This window comes from Bombus terrestris, unplaced genomic scaffold (genome assembly GCF_910591885.1).
Source record: "Bombus terrestris unplaced genomic scaffold, iyBomTerr1.2, whole genome shotgun sequence".
Lineage (NCBI taxonomy): Eukaryota > Metazoa > Arthropoda > Insecta > Hymenoptera > Apidae > Bombus > Bombus terrestris.
The window spans coordinates 434,593-456,406 of record NW_025963548.1 but is presented as its reverse complement, the minus strand read 5'-3'; the positions used below and the strand labels follow the sequence as shown (position 1 = coordinate 456,406).

The window sequence follows — 21,814 nt, the reverse complement described above, 5'->3', positions numbered from 1 at the left end:
GATGGAACAGGAACTGCTAGATAACGTGGAAAGAAATATTCTAAAAAGTTCGAAATGATGAATGATATTTTAGATAAATATTTAAGTATATATGGAAATATATGTATTTTGATATGATAAAAGGTTTGTTGTGTATTACTGCATTATCGTATGAAGAATTTTTTGTCTTCACTACGATGATTAGAAAAATATGTAAAACGTATCCAACATAATTAAACAATTGGAAGCTTATAAAATAATATAAAAATAAATAAGAAGTGATATAGATAGAAACAACATATATAAATACTGCTATCTTTTAAAATACTTGCAGTACAAAATTATGCTGAAACACGATATAATAAAAAATACTTTACTCTTCGATACAAAGGTAAAAATAAAAGAATGTAATTTTGCGTTTATGTACATCACTTTTCACAGCGCATTGTCCTTTTATTTACACCATCAATCGTTTCTTTCACCCAAGCACCAATTATTCACAATTATTGTAACGATATTTAGGAATATCAATGGAACTGCAACAAACAACATATTTGTGTTATATTTAAATTAATTATCAAACGAATTAAAATAATTTGTTTGTAATTACTTCGTGCCACCGTTCGTATGGACCTAATAAGGTTCAAAATTTGTGACTTTACTGTAGGAGGTTCTCCGAAGCCTTGAACATTTTGCCACGACGCCCAACCAACTGTAACAATGTTTAAACAAAAATTAAGTAATATATTCCAATATACAAGTAAAAACATATACATATGATTTATATATTTATCATACTACGCGATATATGTAAATACAATATGTATAAAATCGAGCTATCGCGGGGAGACGCGGTCGTTAGAATACGCGTCAACGGGAGTCGTAAATTCCCGTTACGATTAGAATAATCGACACCACGAATAGTTCGATCCCCGTATTTCGGTTAGGATAATCGGGGTGGTTAATGCGGTATAACACTGGGAGTCAGAGTTATAATAATGTATATTTCCAACACTTTATACAATCACACAAAGTAGTAACGCCGTTGATTAAGATAGAGATAACGAGAGAAGAGTTAGTCTTGGATGAGAGAAGGAGAGCTTTAGGCGCTCTGGGCCCTTGAGAGTTATGGGAACTGTCGGAGTCCTGGATAAGTGAGAGCCGTAGAAGACTCTAGGCCGTGTAGGCACCTTGATGAATGATGAAGGAACTCAGAAAGATACAGGAACGGTGAGAGTTGTAGGAAATGCAGGAACTCTAGGCACCGTGAGAGACGATCAAACTCTAAAGCTTATTCTAATGTGAATACGGAGGAAAGCTTGGTATGGGTGTGCCCTTTGAACGAAGAACGCGGATTCGTTGCTTACATTTTTAGTTAGTAAAGTGAGGGCAATAATCCGCGATGTCGATTGGTTGGGACCAATGTTAGGAAGGAAGAGAGGAGGAAGAAACCTCCTACCAACTTGGGTCCTAGGCGACATTGTTTACAGGGAAACTCAGATTTTTCGTTAGGTATATCTCCGCTTTCTTCGTAATTCTTAAGAGCACATAACAAACCCAAGGACCCTTCTAAAAAACCAGCTGAAAACACTTCTGGAATTAGAAAGTCCTTTCTGGCAAACAGATTGACGTAAACCATGTGTGCGAACAATGCAGTTAGAATTTCGACTTTATGGTGGGTCCTTAGGCCTGTGGAGGGTTCGAAGGACGGCACGTAGACCGTTGGCTGTCACGCCGCGCGGGATGGAATGCAGATGTGTTGCGCGGCGTAACATCCCCCCCCCCCGTTGAGGGGGCACCGATCAAAAATCTGTCGAGATAAAATGAATTAAATCTTCCATCCGCCTCCTTGTTGATTGTTGCTGTCCTGTGAACTGTGGCCGTCCAGAGAATGTAGTGGTCGCCAGGAGGAATTTGATGATACGGCCGAAAGGCCGCTGCGCTGAGGATATTTGTCTGTCCTGGAGTCTGCTTCGCCGCTGCGTCGAAGGACCGTTGACTGCCTTGTAGTCTGGACCGCCGTGGTTCTTGGCATTGCCAAGAAAGTTGCCGCTGAAGTCTACGGACCAAGAAATGTTGTGAAGAGCTCGGCTCGTGCAGTATCGTAGATCACCTCATCCCTGGAGGTGTCGTTATACATCTCGCCGATTTCCCGAAGGTAGATAATATCTGTATGGAGATGCGTTTTTCATTCGCCTTCTTCGATGTTCGTAGTTGTCCTGACGAGGCCGTCGTCGCCAGGGTGAACTCGATGATACGACCGAAAGGCCGTTGCGTAGAGGACACCCGTCTGTCCTGGTGTCTGGTTCGCCGTTGCGTTAAGGGGCCGTTGAAGTTCACGATCCAGGATGTATCGTGAAACAGTTCGGCCCATGCAGTATCGTGGAACACCTCGGCCCATGAGGTGTCCTTGAATAGTTTGCACCAGGAGGTGTCGTTGAATGAAACTCCGGTGATGCATGGTATAGGTTCAAACACGTCGCAGAGTTGTGTGTATGATTGGAGGACTGAGCTCCCCCCGATGATCTGCCCCAATTGTGCTATCTTGTCCCACATGTCGTGGATTGTATCATGGTAAGACCTGGAGTAGGGTTCGCCTTTCTTGTATGGTATCTCTGCAACATCAGACTCGTGAAAGTATTGCATGTCATTTGGACATCCTCGTTGCTGTTTCGGCTGAGGAAGCGTGAAGGAGGTCATGATTGATTGAGGGAAGAGGCTCCCCCCGTTGACCCATCCGGATCGCGCCTTCTCGCTGATGGCTGGTAGTTGTACCGGCGTGGTCCAACAATCCGCAAGAGACAAAATCAGAGATTTGTCCGACGTAGTGATCTGTGGGCTTAGTGGACAAATGTTGAGATCAGCTGGCGCGTTCTGAAAACTACCGACAATTAAATGATTAGTCATAGTGGTAATAACGTGGAGATTATCCCGATTTGGGTTACTCGCAGGCGTGGCTCCTCGCCACCGTGGCGATGGAGAATTCTTCACGTTAGGTTGCGGAGACCGACTCTCCGATATGATGTCCATGTCAGGTGTAACATGTAAAGTGGTGTTCCCCGGCGGAGTATAACTGTTTTTGTCCGGGACGTGATTCAGTTCCTTCTGGTCTTGCAGATCTGGAGCATTCGGCTGATTCGAGACATTTTGTGTAGTTGAACCAGATGGTTGCGATGCTGACGCTGTAAGCGTGGTTGTCCGATCTCGGGTAGTTGACACGTTGCGAGTGTCATGCGGTGAGCTCCGCGTGGTATACGCCGGAATCGGCAATTGAGTTGAAACGGGCCTTCCGTCGGCGGAGTACGACCGTTGTCGTCTTGGATGGAATTGAGTTCCTTTCGGTCCAGAAGATCTCGAATTGATTGATTCAAGGAGTTTTGTGGCGTTGAATCAGATGGTTGCGATGCTGACGCTGCGAACGTGGTTGTCAGATCGCGGGTAGTTGATATGTTGTGAATGTCACGCGGTGAGCTCCGCGTGGTATGCGACGGGATCGACGCTGGAGTTGAAGCGGTGCCTTCCGTCGGATGAGTACGACCGTTGTCGTCTTGGGAGAGAATCAGCTCCTTTTGGTCCAGAGGATCTTGAGTGATTGATTGATTCAAGACGTTGTATAACGTCGAATCAGATGATTGCGATGCTGACGCTGCGAACGTGGTCGTCAGATCGCGGACAGTTGACATGTTGTGAGTATCACGCGCTGAGCTCCGCGTGAAGTGCGACGGGATCGCCATTCGAGTTACTGCGATGGTTTCCGTCGGCGGAGGTTGATCCTTGTCCTGGATGGGATTCACTTCCTTCCGGTCCAGTGGATCGTGAGAGGTTGGCTGATTCAAAGCATTTCGCGGCAATTTGATACCAGTGGCTGATCCATTGTGGGCCGGTCTCGATGACCGGAGTTGTCGTGCTATACGTTGGTTACGTCTTAGCCGATCGCATATATCGTTATACTGTTCTCTGATCTCGAGACCGCGCGTTTGTTCTTCCGGGAGTTTAAGCGACGCGGACTCGCGGCCGACGGCTGATTCGCCGCTTGTCGATTGTGACGGCGTACTTCGTCGTGTATTGATTAATTGTTTGGCTACTCGGCGTTGCAGTCTTTCGTATTCTTCCGCTAGCTCACTGCCGCGCGCGATCTCTCCCTCGTCTAAAGTTACGATCTGGTGTTGTAATGCACGGAGTTCCTCCTCGAAGGTTTCTAGACGTTCTTTAATTTGAAGCAAGTCGATCTCTTCCGGACAGCCTGATTGTTCAATGTCGTCGAGTTTTTTTTTGCGAGGCGTGTAAACTGGGCGATATAGTAGCTCCGGCATCGACGCAAGGCGGCAAGTTCGTTTCCGGTTGCCATTATTTTTTATGTAATTGATAATGAAATCGTTTGAACTTACTTCTGTTGGCGATTGTCCACTTTGTGGCAGGAGGCTGTGTGGTTGCGTTTCAACCACCGAATTATGCCTCTTCAAAGGTGACGACCCTTTACGTTACTGACCTCGCTGGGGTGGTAACGCTTCCGCTGCTGGTTGTGTTGGATTCACGTGGCACTGTATGATAGTGGGTGTCACTGGCGTGCACTTTTCACTTGACACAGTATCCGGCTCGAAGGACCATGTATAAAATCGAGCTATCGCGGGGAGACGCGGTCGTTAGAATACGCGTCAACGGGAGTCGTAAATTCCCGTTACGATTAGAATAATCGACACCACGAATAGTTCGATCCCCGTATTTCGGTTAGGATAATCGGGGTGGTTAATGCGGTATAACACTGGGAGTCAGAGTTATAATAATGTATATTTCCAACACTTTATACAATCACACAAAGTAGTAACGCCGTTGATTAAGATAGAGATAACGAGAGAAGAGTTAGTCTTGGATGAGAGAAGGAGAGCTTTAGGCGCTCTAGGCCCTTGAGAGTTATGGGAACTGTCGGAGTTCTGGATAAGTGAGAGCCGTAGAAGACTCTAGGCCGTGTAGGCACCTTGATGAATGATGAAGGAACTCAGAAAGATACAGGAACGGTGAGAGTTGTAGGAAATGCAGGAACTCTAGGCACCGTGAGAGACGATCAAACTCTAAAGCTTATTCTAATGTGAATACGGAGGAAAGCTTGGTATGGGTGTGCCCTTTGAACGAAGAACGCGGATTCGTTGCTTACATTTTTAGTTAGTAAAGTGGGGGCAATAATCCGCGATGTCGATTGGTTGGGACCAATGTTAGGAAGGAAGAGAGGAGGAAGAAACCTCCTACCAACTTGGGTCCTAGGCGACATTGTTTACAGGGAAACTCAGATTTTTCGTTAGGTATATCTCCGCTTTCTTCGTAATTCTTAAGAGCGCATAACAAACCCATGGACCCTTCTAAAAAAACCAGCTGAAAACACTTCTGGAATTAGAAAGTCCTTTCTAGCAAACAGATTGACGTAAACCATGTGTGCGAACAATGCAGTTAGAATTTCGACTTCATGGTGGGTCCTTAGGCCTGTGGAGGGTTCGAAGGACGGCACGTAGACCGTTGGCTGTCACGCCGCGCGGGATGGAATGCAGATGTGTTGCGCGGCGTAACATCCACCCCCCCCCGTTGAGGGGGCACCGATCAAAAATCTGTCGAGATAAAATGAATTAAATCTTCCATCCGCCTCCTTGTTGATTGTTGCTGTCCTGTGAACTGTGGCCGTCCAGAGAATGTAGTGGTCGCCAGGAGGAATTTGATGATACGATCGAAAGGCCGCTGCGCTGAGGATATTTGTCTGTCCTGGAGTCTGCTTCGCCGCTGCGTCGAAGGACCGTTGACTGCCTTGTAGTCTGGACCGCCGTGGTTCTTGGCATTGCCAAGAAAGTTGCCGCTGAAGTCTACGGACCAAGAAATGTCGTGAAGAGCTCGGCTCGTGCAGTATCGTAGAACACCTCAGCCCTGGAGGTGTCGTTATACATCTCGCCGATTTCCCAAAGGTAGATAATATCTGTATGGAGATGCGTTTTTCATCCGCCTTCTTCGATGTTCGTAGTTGTCCTGACGAGGCCGTCGTCGCCAGGGTGAACTCGATGATACGACCGAAAGGCCGTTGCGTAGAGGACACCCATCTGTCCTGGTGTCTGGTTCGCCGTTGCGTTATGGGGCCGTTGAAGTTCACGATCCAGGATGTATCGTGGAACAGTTCGGCCCATGCAGTATCGTGGAACACCTCGGCCCATGAGGTGTCCTTGAATAGTTTGCCCCAGGAGGTGTCGTTGAATGAAACTCCGGTGATGCATGGTATAGGTTCAAACACGTCGCAGAGTTGTGTGTTTGATTGGAGGACTGAGCTCCCCCCGATGATCTGCCCCAATTGTGCTATCTTGTCCCACATGTCGTGGATTGTATCATGGTAAGACCTGGAGCAGGGTTCGCCTTTCTTGTATGGTATCTCTGCAACATCAGACTCGTGAAAGTATTGCATGTCATTTGGACATCCTCGTTGCTGTTTCGGCTGAGGAAGCGTGGAGGAGGTCATGATTGATTGAGGGACGAGGCTCCCCCCGTTGACCCATCCGGATCGCGCCTTCTCGCTGATGGCTGGTAGTTGTACCGGCGTGGTCCAACAATCCGCAAGAGACAAAATCAGAGATTTGTCCGACGTAGTGATCTGTGGGCTTAGTGGACAAATGTTGAGATCAGCTGGCGCGTTCTGAAAACTACCGATAATTAAATGATTAGTCATAGTGGTAATAACGTGGAGATTATCCCGATTTGGGTTACTCGCAGGCGTGGCTCCTCGCCGCCGTGGCGATGGAGAATTCTTCACGTTAGGTCGCGGAGACCGACTCTCCGATATGATGTCCATGTCAGGTGTAACATGTAAAGTGGTGTTCCCCGGCGGAGTATAACTGTTTTTGTCCGGGACGTGATTCAGTTCCTTCTGGTCTTGCAGATCTGGAGCATTCGGCTGATTCGAGACATTTTGTGTAGTTGAACCAGATGGTTGCGATGCTGACGCTGTGAGCGTGGTTGTCCGATCTCGGGTAGTTGACACGTTGCGAGTGTCATGCGGTGAGCTCCGCGTGGTATACGCCGGAATCGGCAATTGAGTTGAAGCGGTGCCTTCCGTCGGCGGAGTACGACCGTTGTCGTCTTGGATGGAATTCAGTTCCTTTCGGTCCAGAAGATCTCGAATTGATTGATTCAAGGAGTTTTGTGGCGTTGAATCAGATGGTTGCGATGCTGACGCTGCGAACGTGGTTGTCAGATCGCGGGTAGTTGATATGTTGTGAATGTCACGCGGTGAGCTCCGCGTGGTATGCGACGGGATCGACGCTGGAGTTGAAGCGGTGCCTTCCGTCGGATGAGTACGACCGTTGTCGTCTTGGGTGAGAATCAGCTCCTTTTGGTCCAGAGGATCTTGAGTGATTGATTGATTCAAGACGTTGTATAACGTCGAATCAGATGATTGCGATGCTGACGCTGCGAACGTGGTCGTCAGATCGCGGACAGTTGACATGTTGTGAGTATCACGCGCTGAGCTCCGCGTGGTGTGCGACGGGATCGCCATTCGAGTTACTGCGATGGTTTCCGTCGGCGGAGGTTGATCCTTGTCCTGGATGGAATTCACTTCCTTCCGGTCCAGTGGATCGTGAGAGGTTGGCTGATTCAATGCATTTCGCGGCAATTTGATACCAGTGGCTGATCCATTGTGGGCCGGTCTCGATGACCGGGGTTGTCGTGCTATACGTTGGTTACGTCTTAGCCGATCGCATATATCGTTATACTGTTCTCTGATCTCGAGACCGCGCGTTTGTTCTTCCGGGAGTTTAAGCGACGCGGACTCGCGGCCGACGGCTGATTCGCCGCTTGTCGATTGTGACGGCGTACTTCGTCGTGTATTGATTAATTGTTTGGCTACTCGGCGTTGCAGTCTTTCGTATTCTTCCGCTAGCTCACTGCCGCGCGCGATCTCTCCCTCGTCTAAAGTTACGATCTGGTGTTGTAATGCACGGAGTTCCTTCTCGAAGGTTTCTAGACGTTCTTTAATTTGAAGCAAGTCGATCTCTTCCGGACAGCCTGATTGTTCAATGTCGTCGAGTTTTTTTTTGCGAGGCGTGTAAACTGGGCGATATAGTAGGTCCGGCATCGACGCAAGGCGGCAAGTTCGTTTCCGGTTGCCATTATTTTTTATGTAATTGATAATGAAATCGTTTGAACTTACTTCTGTTGGCGATTGTCCACTTTGTGGCAGGAGGCTGTGTGGTTGCGTTTCAACCACCGAATTATGCCTCTTCAAAGGTGACGACCCTTTACGTTACTGACCTCGCTGGGGTGGTAACGCTTCCGCTGCTGGTTGTGTTGGATTCACGTGGCACTGTATGATAGTGGGTGTCACTGGCGTGCACTCTTCACTTGACACAGTATCCGGCTCGAAGGACCATGTATAAAATCGAGCTATCGCGGGGAGACGCGGTCGTTAGAATACGCGTCAACGGGAGTCGTAAATTCCCGTTACGATTAGAATAATCGACACCACGAATAGTTCGATCCCCGTATTTCGGTTAGGATAATCGGGGTGGTTAATGCGGTATAACACTGGGAGTCAGAGTTATAATAATGTATATTTCCAACACTTTATACAATCACACAAAGTAGCAACGCCGTTGATTAAGATAGAGATAACGAGAGAAGAGTTAGTCTTGGATGAGAGAAGGAGAGCTTTAGGCGCTCTAGGCCCTTGAGAGTTATGGGAACTGTCGGAGTTCTGGATAAGTGAGAGCCGTAGAAGACTCTAGGCCGTGTAGGCACCTTGATGAATGATGAAGGAACTCAGAAAGATACAGGAACGGTGAGAGTTGTAGGAAATGCAGGAACTCTAGGCACCGTGAGAGACGATCAAACTCTAAAGCTTATTCTAATGTGAATACGGAGGAAAGCTTGGTATGGGTGTGCCCTTTGAACGAAGAACGCGGATTCGTTGCTTACATTTTTAGTTAGTAAAGTGGGGGCAATAATCCGCGATGTCGATTGGTTGGGACCAATGTTAGGAAGGAAGAGAGGAGAAAGAAACCTCCTACCAACTTGGGTCCTAGGCGACATTGTTTACAGGGAAACTCAGATTTTTCGTTAGGTATATCTCCGCTTTCTTCGTAATTCTTAAGAGCGCATAACAAACCCATGGACCCTTCTAAAAAAACCAGCTGAAAACACTTCTGGAATTAGAAAGTCCTTTCTAGCAAACAGATTGACGTAAACCATGTGTGCGAACAATGCAGTTAGAATTTCGACTTCATGGTGGGTCCTTAGGCCTGTGGAGGGTTCGAAGGACGGCACGTAGACCGTTGGCTGTCACGCCGCGCGGGATGGAATGCAGATGTGTTGCGCGGCGTAACATCCCCCCCCCCCCCCCCCGTTGAGGGGGCACCGATCAAAAATCTGTCGAGATAAAATGAATTAAATCTTCCATCCGCCTCCTTGTTGATTGTTGCTGTCCTGTGAACTGTGGCCGTCCAGAGAATGTAGTGGTCGCCAGGAGGAATTTGATGATACGGCCGAAAGGCCGGTGCGCTGAGGATATTTGTCTGTCCTGGAGTCTGCTTCGCCGCTGCGTCGAAGGACCGTTGACTGCCTTGTAGTCTGGACCGCCGTGGTTCTTGGCATTGCCAAGAAAGTTGCCGCTGAAGTCTACGGACCAAGAAATGTCGTGAAGAGCTCGGCTCGTGCAGTATCGTAGATCACCTCAGCCCTGGAGGTGTCGTTATACATCTCGCCGATTTCCCAAAGGTAGATAATATCTGTATGGAGATGCGTTTTTCATCCGCCTTCTTCGATGTTCGTAGTTGTCCTGACGAGGCCGTCGTCGCCAGGGTGAACTCGATGATACGACCGAAAGGCCGTTGCGTAGAGGACACCCATCTGTCCTGGTGTCTGGTTCGCCGTTGCGTTATGGGGCCGTTGAAGTTCACGATCCAGGATGTATCGTGAAACAGTTCGGCCCATGCAGTATCGTGGAACACCTCGGCCCATGAGGTGTCCTTGAATAGTTTGCCCCAGGAGGTGTCGTTGAATGAAACTCCGGTGATGCATGGTATAGGTTCAAACACGTCGCAGAGTTGTGTGTATGATTGGAGGACTGAGCTCCCCCCGATGATCTGCCCCAATTGTGCTATCTTGTCCCACATGTCGTGGATTGTATCATGGTAAGACCTGGAGTAGGGTTCGCCTTTCTTGTATGGTATCTCTGCAACATCAGACTCGTGAAAGTATTGCATGTCATTTGGACACCCTCGTTGCTGTTTCGGCTGAGGAAGCGTGAAGGAGGTCATGATTGATTGAGGGAAGAGGCTCCCCCCGTTGACCCATCCGGATCGCGCCTTCTCGCTGATGGCTGGTAGTTGTACCGGCGTGGTCCAACAATCCGCAAGAGACAAAATCAGAGATTTGTCCGACGTAGTGATCTGTGGGCTTAGTGGACAAATGTTGAGATCAGCTGGCGCGTTCTGAAAACTACCGACAATTAAATGATTAGTCATAGTGGTAATAACGTGGAGATTATCCCGATTTGGGTTACTCGCAGGCGTGGCTCCTCGCCGCCGTGGCGATGGAGAATTCTTCACGTTAGGTCGCGGAGACCGACTCTCCGATATGATGTCCATGTCAGGTGTAACATGTAAAGTGGTGTTCCCCGGCGGAGTATAACTGTTTTTGTCCGGGACGTGATTCAGTTCCTTCTGGTCTTGCAGATCTGGAGCATTCGGCTGATTCGAGACATTTTGTGTAGTTGAACCAGATGGTTGCGATGCTGACGCTGTAAGCGTGGTTGTCCGATCTCGGGTAGTTGACACGTTGCGAGTGTCATGCGGTGAGCTCCGCGTGGTATACGCCGGAATCGGCAATTGAGTTGAAACGGGCCTTCCGTCGGCGGAGTACGACCGTTGTCGTCTTGGATGGAATTCAGTTCCTTTCGGTCCAGAAGATCTCGAATTGATTGATTCAAGGAGTTTTGTGGCGTTGAATCAGATGGTTGCGATGCTGACGCTGCGAACGTGGTTGTCAGATCGCGGGTAGTTGATATGTTGTGAATGTCACGCGGTGAGCTCCGCGTGGTATGCGACGGGATCGACGCTGGAGTTGAAGCGGTACCTTCCGTCGGATGAGTACGACCGTTGTCGTCTTGGGAGAGAATCAGCTCCTTTTGGTCCAGAGGATCTTGAGTGATTGATTGATTCAAGACGTTGTGTAACGTCGAATCAGATGATTGCGATGCTGACGCTGCGAACGTGGTCGTCAGATCGCGGACAGTTGACATGTTGTGAGTATCACGCGCTGAGCTCCGCGTGAAGTGCGACGGGATCGCCATTCGAGTTACTGCGATGGTTTCCGTCGGCGGAGGTTGATCCTTGTCCTGGATGGGATTCACTTCCTTCCGGTCCAGTGGATCGTGAGAGGTTGGCTGATTCAAAGCATTTCGCGGCAATTTGATACCAGTGGCTGATCCATTGTGGGCCGGTCTCGATGACCGGAGTTGTCGTGCTATACGTTGGTTACGTCTTAGCCGATCGCATATATCGTTATACTGTTCTCTGATCTCGAGACCGCGCGTTTGTTCTTCCGGGAGTTTAAGCGACGCGGACTCGCGGCCGACGGCTGATTCGCCGCTTGTCGATTGTGACGGCGTACTTCGTCGTGTATTGATTAATTGTTTGGCTACTCGGCGTTGCAGTCTTTCGTATTCTTCCGCTAGCTCACTGCCGCGCGCGATCTCTCCCTCGTCTAAAGTTACGATCTGGTGTTGTAATGCACGGAGTTCCTCCTCGAAGGTTTCTAGACGTTCTTTAATTTGAAGCAAGTCGATCTCTTCCGGACAGCCTGATTGTTCAATGTCGTCGAGTTTTTTTTTGCGAGGCGTGTAAACTGGGCGATATAGTAGGTCCGGCATCGACGCAAGGCGGCAAGTTCGTTTCCGGTTGCCATTATTTTTTATGTAATTGATAATGAAATCGTTTGAACTTACTTCTGTTGGCGATTGTCCACTTTGTGGCAGGAGGCTGTGTGGTTGCGTTTCAACCACCGAATGATGCCTCTTCAAAGGTGACGACCCTTTACGTTACTGACCTCGCTGGGGTGGTAACGCTTCCGCTGCTGGTTGTGTTGGATTCACGTGGCACTGTATGATAGTGGGTGTCACTGGCGTGCACTTTTCACTTGACACAGTATCCGGCTCGAAGGACCATGTATAAAATCGAGCTATCGCGGGGAGACGCGGTCGTTAGAATACGCGTCAACGGGAGTCGTAAATTCCCGTTACGATTAGAATAATCGACACCACGAATAGTTCGATCCCCGTATTTCGGTTAGGATAATCGGGGTGGTTAATGCGGTATAACACTGGGAGTCAGAGTTATAATAATGTATATTTCCAACACTTTATACAATCACACAAAGTAGCAACGCCGTTGATTAAGATAGAGATAACGAGAGAAGAGTTAGTCTTGGATGAGAGAAGGAGAGCTTTAGGCGCTCTAGGCCCTTGAGAGTTATGGGAACTGTCGGAGTTCTGGATAAGTGAGAGCCGTAGAAGACTCTAGGCCGTGTAGGCATCTTGATGAATGATGAAGGAACTCAGAAAGATACAGGAACGGTGAGAGTTGTAGGAAATGCAGGAACTCTAGGCACCGTGAGAGACGATCAAACTCTAAAGCTTATTCTAATGTGAATACGGAGGAAAGCTTGGTATGGGTGTGCCCTTTGAACGAAGAACGCGGATTCGTTGCTTACATTTTTAGTTAGTAAAGTGGGGGCAATAATCCGCGATGTCGATTGGTTGGGACCAATGTTAGGAAGGAAGAGAGGAGAAAGAAACCTCCTACCAACTTGGGTCCTAGGCGACATTGTTTACAGGGAAACTCAGATTTTTCGTTAGGTATATCTCCGCTTTCTTCGTAATTCTTAAGAGCGCATAACAAACCCATGGACCCTTCTAAAAAAACCAGCTGAAAACACTTCTGGAATTAGAAAGTCCTTTCTAGCAAACAGATTGACGTAAACCATGTGTGCGAACAATGCAGTTAGAATTTCGACTTCATGGTGGGTCCTTAGGCCTGTGGAGGGTTCGAAGGACGGCACGTAGACCGTTGGCTGTCACGCCGCGCGGGATGGAATGCAGATGTGTTGCGCGGCGTAACATCCCCCCCCCCCCGTTGAGGGGGCACCGATCAAAAATCTGTCGAGATAAAATGAATTAAATCTTCCATCCGCCTCCTTGTTGATTGTTGCTGTCCTGTGAACTGTGGCCGTCCAGAGAATGTAGTGGTCGCCAGGAGGAATTTGATGATACGATCGAAAGGCCGCTGCGCTGAGGATATTTGTCTGTCCTGGAGTCTGCTTCGCCGCTGCGTCGAAGGACCGTTGACTGCCTTGTAGTCTGGACCGCCGTGGTTCTTGGCATTGCCAAGAAAGTTGCCGCTGAAGTCTACGGACCAAGAAATGTCGTGAAGAGCTCGGCTCGTGCAGTATCGTAGATCACCTCAGCCCTGGAGGTGTCGTTATACATCTCGCCGATTTCCCAAAGGTAGATAATATCTGTATGGAGATGCGTTTTTCATCCGCCTTCTTCGATGTTCGTAGTTGTCCTGACGAGGCCGTCGTCGCCAGGGTGAACTCGATGATACGACCGAAAGGCCGTTGCGTAGAGGACACCCGTCTGTCCTGGTGTCTGGTTCGCCGTTGCGTTATGGGGCCGTTGAAGTTCACGATCCAGGATGTATCGTGAAACAGTTCGGCCCATGCAGTATCGTGGAACACCTCGGCCCATGATGTGTCCTTGAATAGTTTGCCCCAGGAGGTGTCGTTGAATGAAACTCCGGTGATGCATGGTATAGGTTCAATCACGTCGCAGAGTTGTGTGTTTGATTGGAGGACTGAGCTCCCCCCGATGATCTGCCCCAATTGTGCTATCTTGTCCCACATGTCGTGGATTGTATCATGGTAAGACCTGGAGCAGGGTTCGTCTTTCTTGTATGGTATCTCTGCAACATCAGACTCGTGAAAGTATTGCATGTCATTTGGACATCCTCGTTGCTGTTTCGGCTGAGGAAGCGTGGAGGAGGTCATGATTGATTGAGGGACGAGGCTCCCCCCGTTGACCCATCCGGATCGCGCCTTCTCGCTGATGGCTGGTAGTTGTACCGGCGTGGTCCAACAATCCGCAAGAGACAAAATCAGAGATTTGTCCGACGTAGTGATCTGTGGGCTTAGTGGACAAATGTTGAGATCAGCTGGCGCGTTCTGAAAACTACCGATAATTAAATGATTAGTCATAGTGGTAATAACGTGGAGATTATCCCGATTTGGGTTACTCGCAGGCGTGGCTCCTCGCCGCCGTGGCGATGGAGAATTCTTCACGTTAGGTCGCGGAGACCGACTCTCCGATATGATGTCCATGTCAGGTGTAACATGTAAAGTGGTGTTCCCCGGCGGAGTATAACTGTTTTTGTCCGGGACGTGATTCAGTTCCTTCTGGTCTTGCAGATCTGGAGCATTCGGCTGATTCGAGACATTTTGTGTAGTTGAACCAGATGGTTGCGATGCTGACGCTGTGAGCGTGGTTGTCCGATCTCGGGTAGTTGACACGTTGCGAGTGTCATGCGGTGAGCTCCGCGTGGTATACGCCGGAATCGGCAATTGAGTTGAAACGGGCCTTCCGTCGGCGGAGTACGACCGTTGTCGTCTTGGATGGAATTCAGTTCCTTTCGGTCCAGGAGATCTCGAATTGATTGATTCAAGGAGTTTTGTGGCGTTGAATCAGATGGTTGCGATGCTGACGCTGCGAACGTGGTTGTCAGATCGCGGGTAGTTGATATGTTGTGAATGTCACGCGGTGAGCTCCGCGTGGTATGCGACGGGATCGACGCTGGAGTTGAAGCGGTGCCTTCCGTCGGATGAGTACGACCGTTGTCGTCTTGGGAGAGAATCAGCTCCTTTTGGTCCAGAGGATCTTGAGTGATTGATTGATTCAAGACGTTGTGTAACGTCGAATCAGATGATTGCGATGCTGACGCTGCGAACGTGGTCGTCAGATCGCGGACAGTTGACATGTTGTGAGTATCACGCGCTGAGCTCCGCGTGAAGTGCGACGGGATCGCCATTCGAGTTACTGCGATGGTTTCCGTCGGCGGAGGTTGATCCTTGTCCTGGATGGGATTCACTTCCTTCCGGTCCAGTGGATCGTGAGAGGTTGGCTGATTCAAAGCATTTCGCGGCAATTTGATACCAGTGGCTGATCCATTGTGGGCCGGTCTCGATGACCGGAGTTGTCGTGCTATACGTTGGTTACGTCTTAGCCGATCGCATATATCGTTATACTGTTCTCTGATCTCGAGATCGCGCGTTTGTTCTTCCGGGAGTTTAAGCGACGCGGACTCGCGGCCGACGGCTGATTCGCCGCTTGTCGATTGTGACGGCGTACTTCGTCGTGTATTGATTAATTGTTTGGCTACTCGGCGTTGCAGTCTTTCGTATTCTTCCGCTAGCTCACTGCCGCGCGCGATCTCTCCCTCGTCTAAAGTTACGATCTGGTGTTGTAATGCACGGAGTTCCTTCTCGAAGGTTTCTAGACGTTCTTTAATTTGAAGCAAGTCGATCTCTTCCGGACAGCCTGATTGTTCAATGTCGTCGAGTTTTTTTTTGCGAGGCGTGTAAACTGGGCGATATAGTAGGTCCGGCATCGACGCAAGGCGGCAAGTTCGTTTCCGGTTGCCATTATTTTTTATGTAATTGATAATGAAATCGTTTGAACTTACTTCTGTTGGCGATTGTCCACTTTGTGGCAGGAGGCTGTGTGGTTGCGTTTCAACCACCGAATGATGCCTCTTCAAAGGTGACGACCCTTTACGTTACTGACCTCGCTGGGGTGGTAACGCTTCCGCTGCTGGTTGTGTTGGATTCACGTGGCACTGTATGATAGTGTGTGTCACTGGCGTGCACTCTTCACTTGACACAGTATCCGGCTCGAAGGACCATGTATAAAATCGAGCTATCGCGGGGAGACGCGGTCGTTAGAATACGCGTCAACGGGAGTCGTAAATTCCCGTTACGATTAGAATAATCGACACCACGAATAGTTCGATCCCCGTATTTCGGTTAGGATAATCGGGGTGGTTAATGCGGTATAACACTGGGAGTCAGAGTTATAATAATGTATATTTCCAACACTTTATACAATCACACAAAGTAGCAACGCCGTTGATTAAGATAGAGATAACGAGAGAAGAGTTAGTCTTGGATGAGAGAAGGAGAGCTTTAGGCGCTCTAGGCCCTTGAGAGTTATGGGAACTGTCGGAGTTCTGGATAAGTGAGAGCCGTAGAAGACTCTAGGCCGTGTAGGCATCTTGATGAATGATGAAGGAACTCGGAAAGATACAGGAACGGTGAGAGTTGTAGGAAATGCAGGAACTCTAGGCACCGTGAGAGACGATCAAACTCTAAAGCTTATTCTAATGTGAATACGGAGGAAAGCTTGGTATGGGTGTGCCCTTTGAACGAAGAACGCGGATTCGTTGCTTACATTTTTAGTTAGTAAAGTGGGGGCAATAATCCGCGATGTCGATTGGTTGGGACCAATGTTAGGAAGGAAGAGAGGAGAAAGAAACCTCCTACCAACTTGGGTCCTAGGCGACATTGTTTACAGGGAAACTCAGATTTTTCGTTAGGTATATCTCCGCTTTCTTCGTAATTCTTAAGAGCGCATAACAAACCCATGGACCCTTCTAAAAAAACCAGCTGAAAACACTTCTGGAATTAGAAAGTCCTTTCTAGCAAACAGATTGACGTAAACCATGTGTGCGAACAATGCAGTTAGAATTTCGACTTCATGGTGGGTCCTTAGGCCTGTGGAGGGTTCGAAGGACGGCACGTAGACCGTTGGCTGTCACGCCGCGCGGGATGGAATGCAGATGTGTTGCGCGGCGTAACATCCACCCCCCCCCCCGTTGAGGGGGCACCGATCAAAAATCTGTCGAGATAAAATGAATTAAATCTTCCATCCGCCTCCTTGTTGATTGTTGCTGTCCTGTGAACTGTGGCCGTCCAGAGAATGTAGTGGTCGCCAGGAGGAATTTGATGATACGGTCGAAAGGCCGCTGCGCTGAGGATATTTGTCTGTCCTGGAGTCTGCTTCGCCGCTGCGTCGAAGGACCGTTGACTGCCTTGTAGTCTGGACCGCCGTGGTTCTTGGCATTGCCAAGAAAGTTGCCGCTGAAGTCTACGGACCAAGAAATGTCGTGAAGAGCTCGGCTCGTGCAGTATCGTAGATCACCTCAGCCCTGGAGGTGTCGTTATACATCTCGCCGATTTCCCAAAGGTAGATAATATCTGTATGGAGATGCGTTTTTCATCCGCCTTCTTCGATGTTCGTAGTTGTCCTGACGAGGCCGTCGTCGCCAGGGTGAACTCGACGATACGACCGAAAGGCCGTTGCGTAGAGGACACCCATCTGTCCTGGTGTCTGGTTCGCCGTTGCGTTATGGGGCCGTTGAAGTTCACGATCCAGGATGTATCGTGAAACAGTTCGGCCCATGCAGTATCGTGGAACACCTCGGCCCATGAGGTGTCCTTGAATAGTTTGCCCCAGGAGGTGTCGTTGAATGAAACTCCGGTGATGCATGGTATAGGTTCAAACACGTCGCAGAGTTGTGTGTATGATTGGAGGACTGAGCTCCCCCCGATGATCTGCCCCAATTGTGCTATCTTGTCCCACATGTCGTGGATTGTATCATGGTAAGACCTGGAGTAGGGTTCGCCTTTCTTGTATGGTATCTCTGCAACATCAGACTCGTGAAAGTATTGCATGTCATTTGGACATCCTCGTTGCTGTTTCGGCTGAGGAAGCGTGAAGGAGGTCATGATTGATTGAGGGAAGAGGCTCCCCCCGTTGACCCATCCGGATCGCGCCTTCTCGCTGATGGCTGGTAGTTGTACCGGCGTGGTCCAACAATCCGCAAGAGACAAAATCAGAGATTTGTCCGACGTAGTGATCTGTGGGCTTAGTGGACAAATGTTGAGATCAGCTGGCGCGTTCTGAAAACTACCGATAATTAAATGATTAGTCATAGTGGTAATAACGTGGAGATTATCCCGATTTGGGTTACTCGCAGGCGTGGCTCCTCGCCGCCGTGGCGATGGAGAATTCTTCACGTTAGGTCGCGGAGACCGACTCTCCGATATGATGTCCATGTCAGGGGTAACATGTGAAGTGGTGTTCCCCGGCGGAGTATAACTGTTTTTGTCCGGGACGTGATTCAGTTCCTTCTGGTCTTGCAGATCTGGAGCATTCGGCTGATTCGAGACATTTTGTGTAGTTGAACCAGATGGTTGCGATGCTGACGCTGTGAGCGTGGTTGTCCGATCTCGGGTAGTTGACACGTTGCGAGTGTCATGCGGTGAGCTCCGCGTGGTATACGCCGGAATCGGCAATTGAGTTGAAACGGGCCTTCCGTCGGCGGAGTACGACCGTTGTCGTCTTGGATGGAATTCAGTTCCTTTCGGTCCAGAAGATCTCGAATTGATTGATTCAAGGAGTTTTGTGGCGTTGAATCAGATGGTTGCGATGCTGACGCTGCGAACGTGGTTGTCAGATCGCGGGTAGTTGATATGTTGTGAATGTCACGCGGTGAGCTCCGCGTGGTATGCGACGGGATCGACGCTGGAGTTGAAGCGGTGCCTTCCGTCGGATGAGTACGACCGTTGTCGTCTTGGGTGAGAATCAGCTCCTTTTGGTCCAGAGGATCTTGAGTGATTGATTGATTCAAGACGTTGTATAACGTCGAATCAGATGATTGCGATGCTGACGCTGCGAACGTGGTCGTCAGATCGCGGACAGTTGACATGTTGTGAGTATCACGCGCTGAGCTCCGCGTGGTGTGCGACGGGATCGCCATTCGAGTTACTGCGATGGTTTCCGTCGGCGGAGGTTGATCCTTGTCCTGGATGGAATTCACTTCCTTCCGGTCCAGTGGATCGTGAGAGGTTGGCTGATTCAAAGCATTTCGCGGCAATTTGATACCAGTGGCTGATCCATTGTGGGCCGGTCTCGATGACCGGAGTTGTCGTGCTATACGTTGGTTACGTCTTAGCCGATCGCATATATCGTTATACTGTTCTCTGATCTCGAGACCGCGCGTTTGTTCTTCCGGGAGTTTAAGCGACGCGGACTCGCGGCCGACGGCTGATTCGCCGCTTGTCGATTGTGACGGCGTACTTCGTCGTGTATTGATTAATTGTTTGGCTACTCGGCGTTGCAGTCTTTCGTATTCTTCCGCTAGCTCACTGCCGCGCGCGATCTCTCCCTCGTCTAATGTTACGATCTGGTGTTGTAATGCACGGAGTTCCTTCTCGAAGGTTTCTAGACGTTCTTTAATTTGAAGCAAGTCGATCTCTTCCGGACAGCCTGATTGTTCAATGTCGTCGAGTTTTTTTTGCGAGGCGTGTAAACTGGGCGATATAGTAGCTCCGGCATCGACGCAAGGCGGCAAGTTCGTTTCCGGTTGCCATTATTTTTTATGTAATTGATAATGAAATCGTTTGAACTTACTTCTGTTGGCGATTGTCCACTTTGTGGCAGGAGGCTGTGTGGTTGCGTTTCAACCACCGAATGATGCCTCTTCAAAGGTGACGACCCTTTACGTTACTGACCTCGCTGGGGTGGTAACGCTTCCGCTGCTGGTTGTGTTGGATTCACGTGGCACTGTATGATAGTGTGTGTCACTGGCGTGCACTTTTCACTTGACACAGTATCCGGCTCGAAGGACCATGTATAAAATCGAGCTATCGCGGGGAGACGCGGTCGTTAGAATACGCGTCAACGGGAGTCGTAAATTCCCGTTACGATTAGAATAATCGACACCACGAATAGTTCGATCCCCGTATTTCGGTTAGGATAATCGGGGTGGTTAATGCGGTATAACACTGGGAGTCAGAGTTATAATAATGTATATTTCCAACACTTTATACAATCACACAAAGTAGTAACGCCGTTGATTAAGATAGAGATAACGAGAGAAGAGTTAGTCTTGGATGAGAGAAGGAGAGCTTTAGGCGCTCTGGGCCCTTGAGAGTTATGGGAACTGTCGGAGTCCTGGATAAGTGAGAGCCGTAGAAGACTCTAGGCCGTGTAGGCACCTTGATGAATGATGAAGGAACTCAGAAAGATACAGGAACGGTGAGAGTTGTAGGAAATGCAGGAACTCTAGGCACCGTGAGAGACGATCAAACTCTAAAGCTTATTCTAATGTGAATACGGAGGAAAGCTTGGTATGGGTGTGCCCTTTGAACGAAGAACGCGGATTCGTTGCTTACATTTTTAGTTAGTAAAGTGAGGGCAATAATCCGCGATGTCGATTGGTTGGGACCAATGTTAGGAAGGAAGAGAGGAGAAAGAAACCTCCTACCAACTTGGGTCCTAGGCGACATTGTTTACAGGGAAACTCAGATTTTTCGTTAGGTATATCTCCGCTTTCTTCGTAATTCTTAAGAGCACATAACAAACCCAAGGACCCTTCTAAAAAACCAGCTGAAAACACTTCTGGAATTAGAAAGTCCTTTCTGGCAAACGGATTGACGTAAACCATGTGTGCGAACAATGCAGTTAGAATTTCGACTTTATGGTGGGTCCTTAGGCCTGTGGAGGGTTCGAAGGACGGCACGTAGACCGTTGGCTGTCACGCCGCGCGGGATGGAATGCAGATGTGTTGCGCGGCGTAACATCCCCCCCCCCCGTTGAGGGGGCACCGATCAAAAATCTGTCGAGATAAAATGAATTAAATCTTCCATCCGCCTCCTTGTTGATTGTTGCTGTCCTGTGAACTGTGGCCGTCCAGAGAATGTAGTGGTCGCCAGGAGGAATTTGATGATACGGCCGAAAGGCCGGTGCGCTGAGGATATTTGTCTGTCCTGGAGTCTGCTTCGCCGCTGCGTCGAAGGACCGTTGACTGCCTTGTAGTCTGGACCGCCGTGGTTCTTGGCATTGCCAAGAAAGTTGCCGCTGAAGTCTACGGACCAAGAAATGTTGTGAAGAGCTCGGCTCGTGCAGTATCGTAGATCACCTCATCCCTGGAGGTGTCGTTATACATCTCGCCGATTTCCCAAAGGTAGATAATATCTGTATGGAGATGCGTTTTTCATCCGCCTTCTTCGATGTTCGTAGTTGTCCTGACGAGGCCGTCGTCGCCAGGGTGAACTCGATGATACGACCGAAAGGCCGTTGCGTAGAGGACACCCGTCTGTCCTGGTGTCTGGTTCGCCGTTGCGTTAAGGGGCCGTTGAAGTTCACGATCCAGGATGTATCGTGAAACAGTTCGGCCCATGCAGTATCGTGGAACACCTCGGCCCATGAGGTGTCCTTGAATAGTTTGCCCCAGGAGGTGTCGTTGAATGAAACTCCGGTGATGCATGGTATAGGTTCAAACACGTCGCAGAGTTGTGTGTTTGATTGGAGGACTGAGCTCCCCCCGATGATCTGCCCCAATTGTGCTATCTTGTCCCACATGTCGTGGATTGTATCATGGTAAGACCTGGAGCAGGGTTCGCCTTTCTTGTATGGTATCTCTGCAACATCAGACTCGTGAAAGTATTGCATGTCATTTGGACACCCTCGTTGCTGTTTCGGCTGAGGAAGCGTGAAGGAGGTCATGATTGATTGAGGGAAGAGGCTCCCCCCGTTGACCCATCCGGATCGCGCCTTCTCGCTGATGGCTGGTAGTTGTACCGGCGTGGTCCAACAATCCGCAAGAGACAAAATCAGAGATTTGTCCGACGTAGTGATCTGTGGGCTTAGTGGACAAATGTTGAGATCAGCTGGCGCGTTCTGAAAACTACCGACAATTAA

General features: G+C 49.2%; 1 protein-coding gene across 1 annotated transcript in view; it reads right to left on the bottom strand.

Annotated features, from left to right (window-relative positions):
• Positions 1-320: 320 nt before the first annotated feature.
• LOC125386940 (immediate early response 3-interacting protein 1-like) overlaps positions 321-21,814 on the bottom strand; it is a gene marked incomplete at its 5' end in the record, with an annotated part of 103,871 nt that continues 82,377 nt past the window's right edge. The window contains 2 exons of the mRNA XM_048414139.1: positions 321-515; positions 590-691. Of these exons, the coding sequence (XP_048270096.1) occupies positions 445-515; positions 590-691 (173 nt within the window). The remainder of the gene's footprint in view (positions 516-589; positions 692-21,814) is intronic.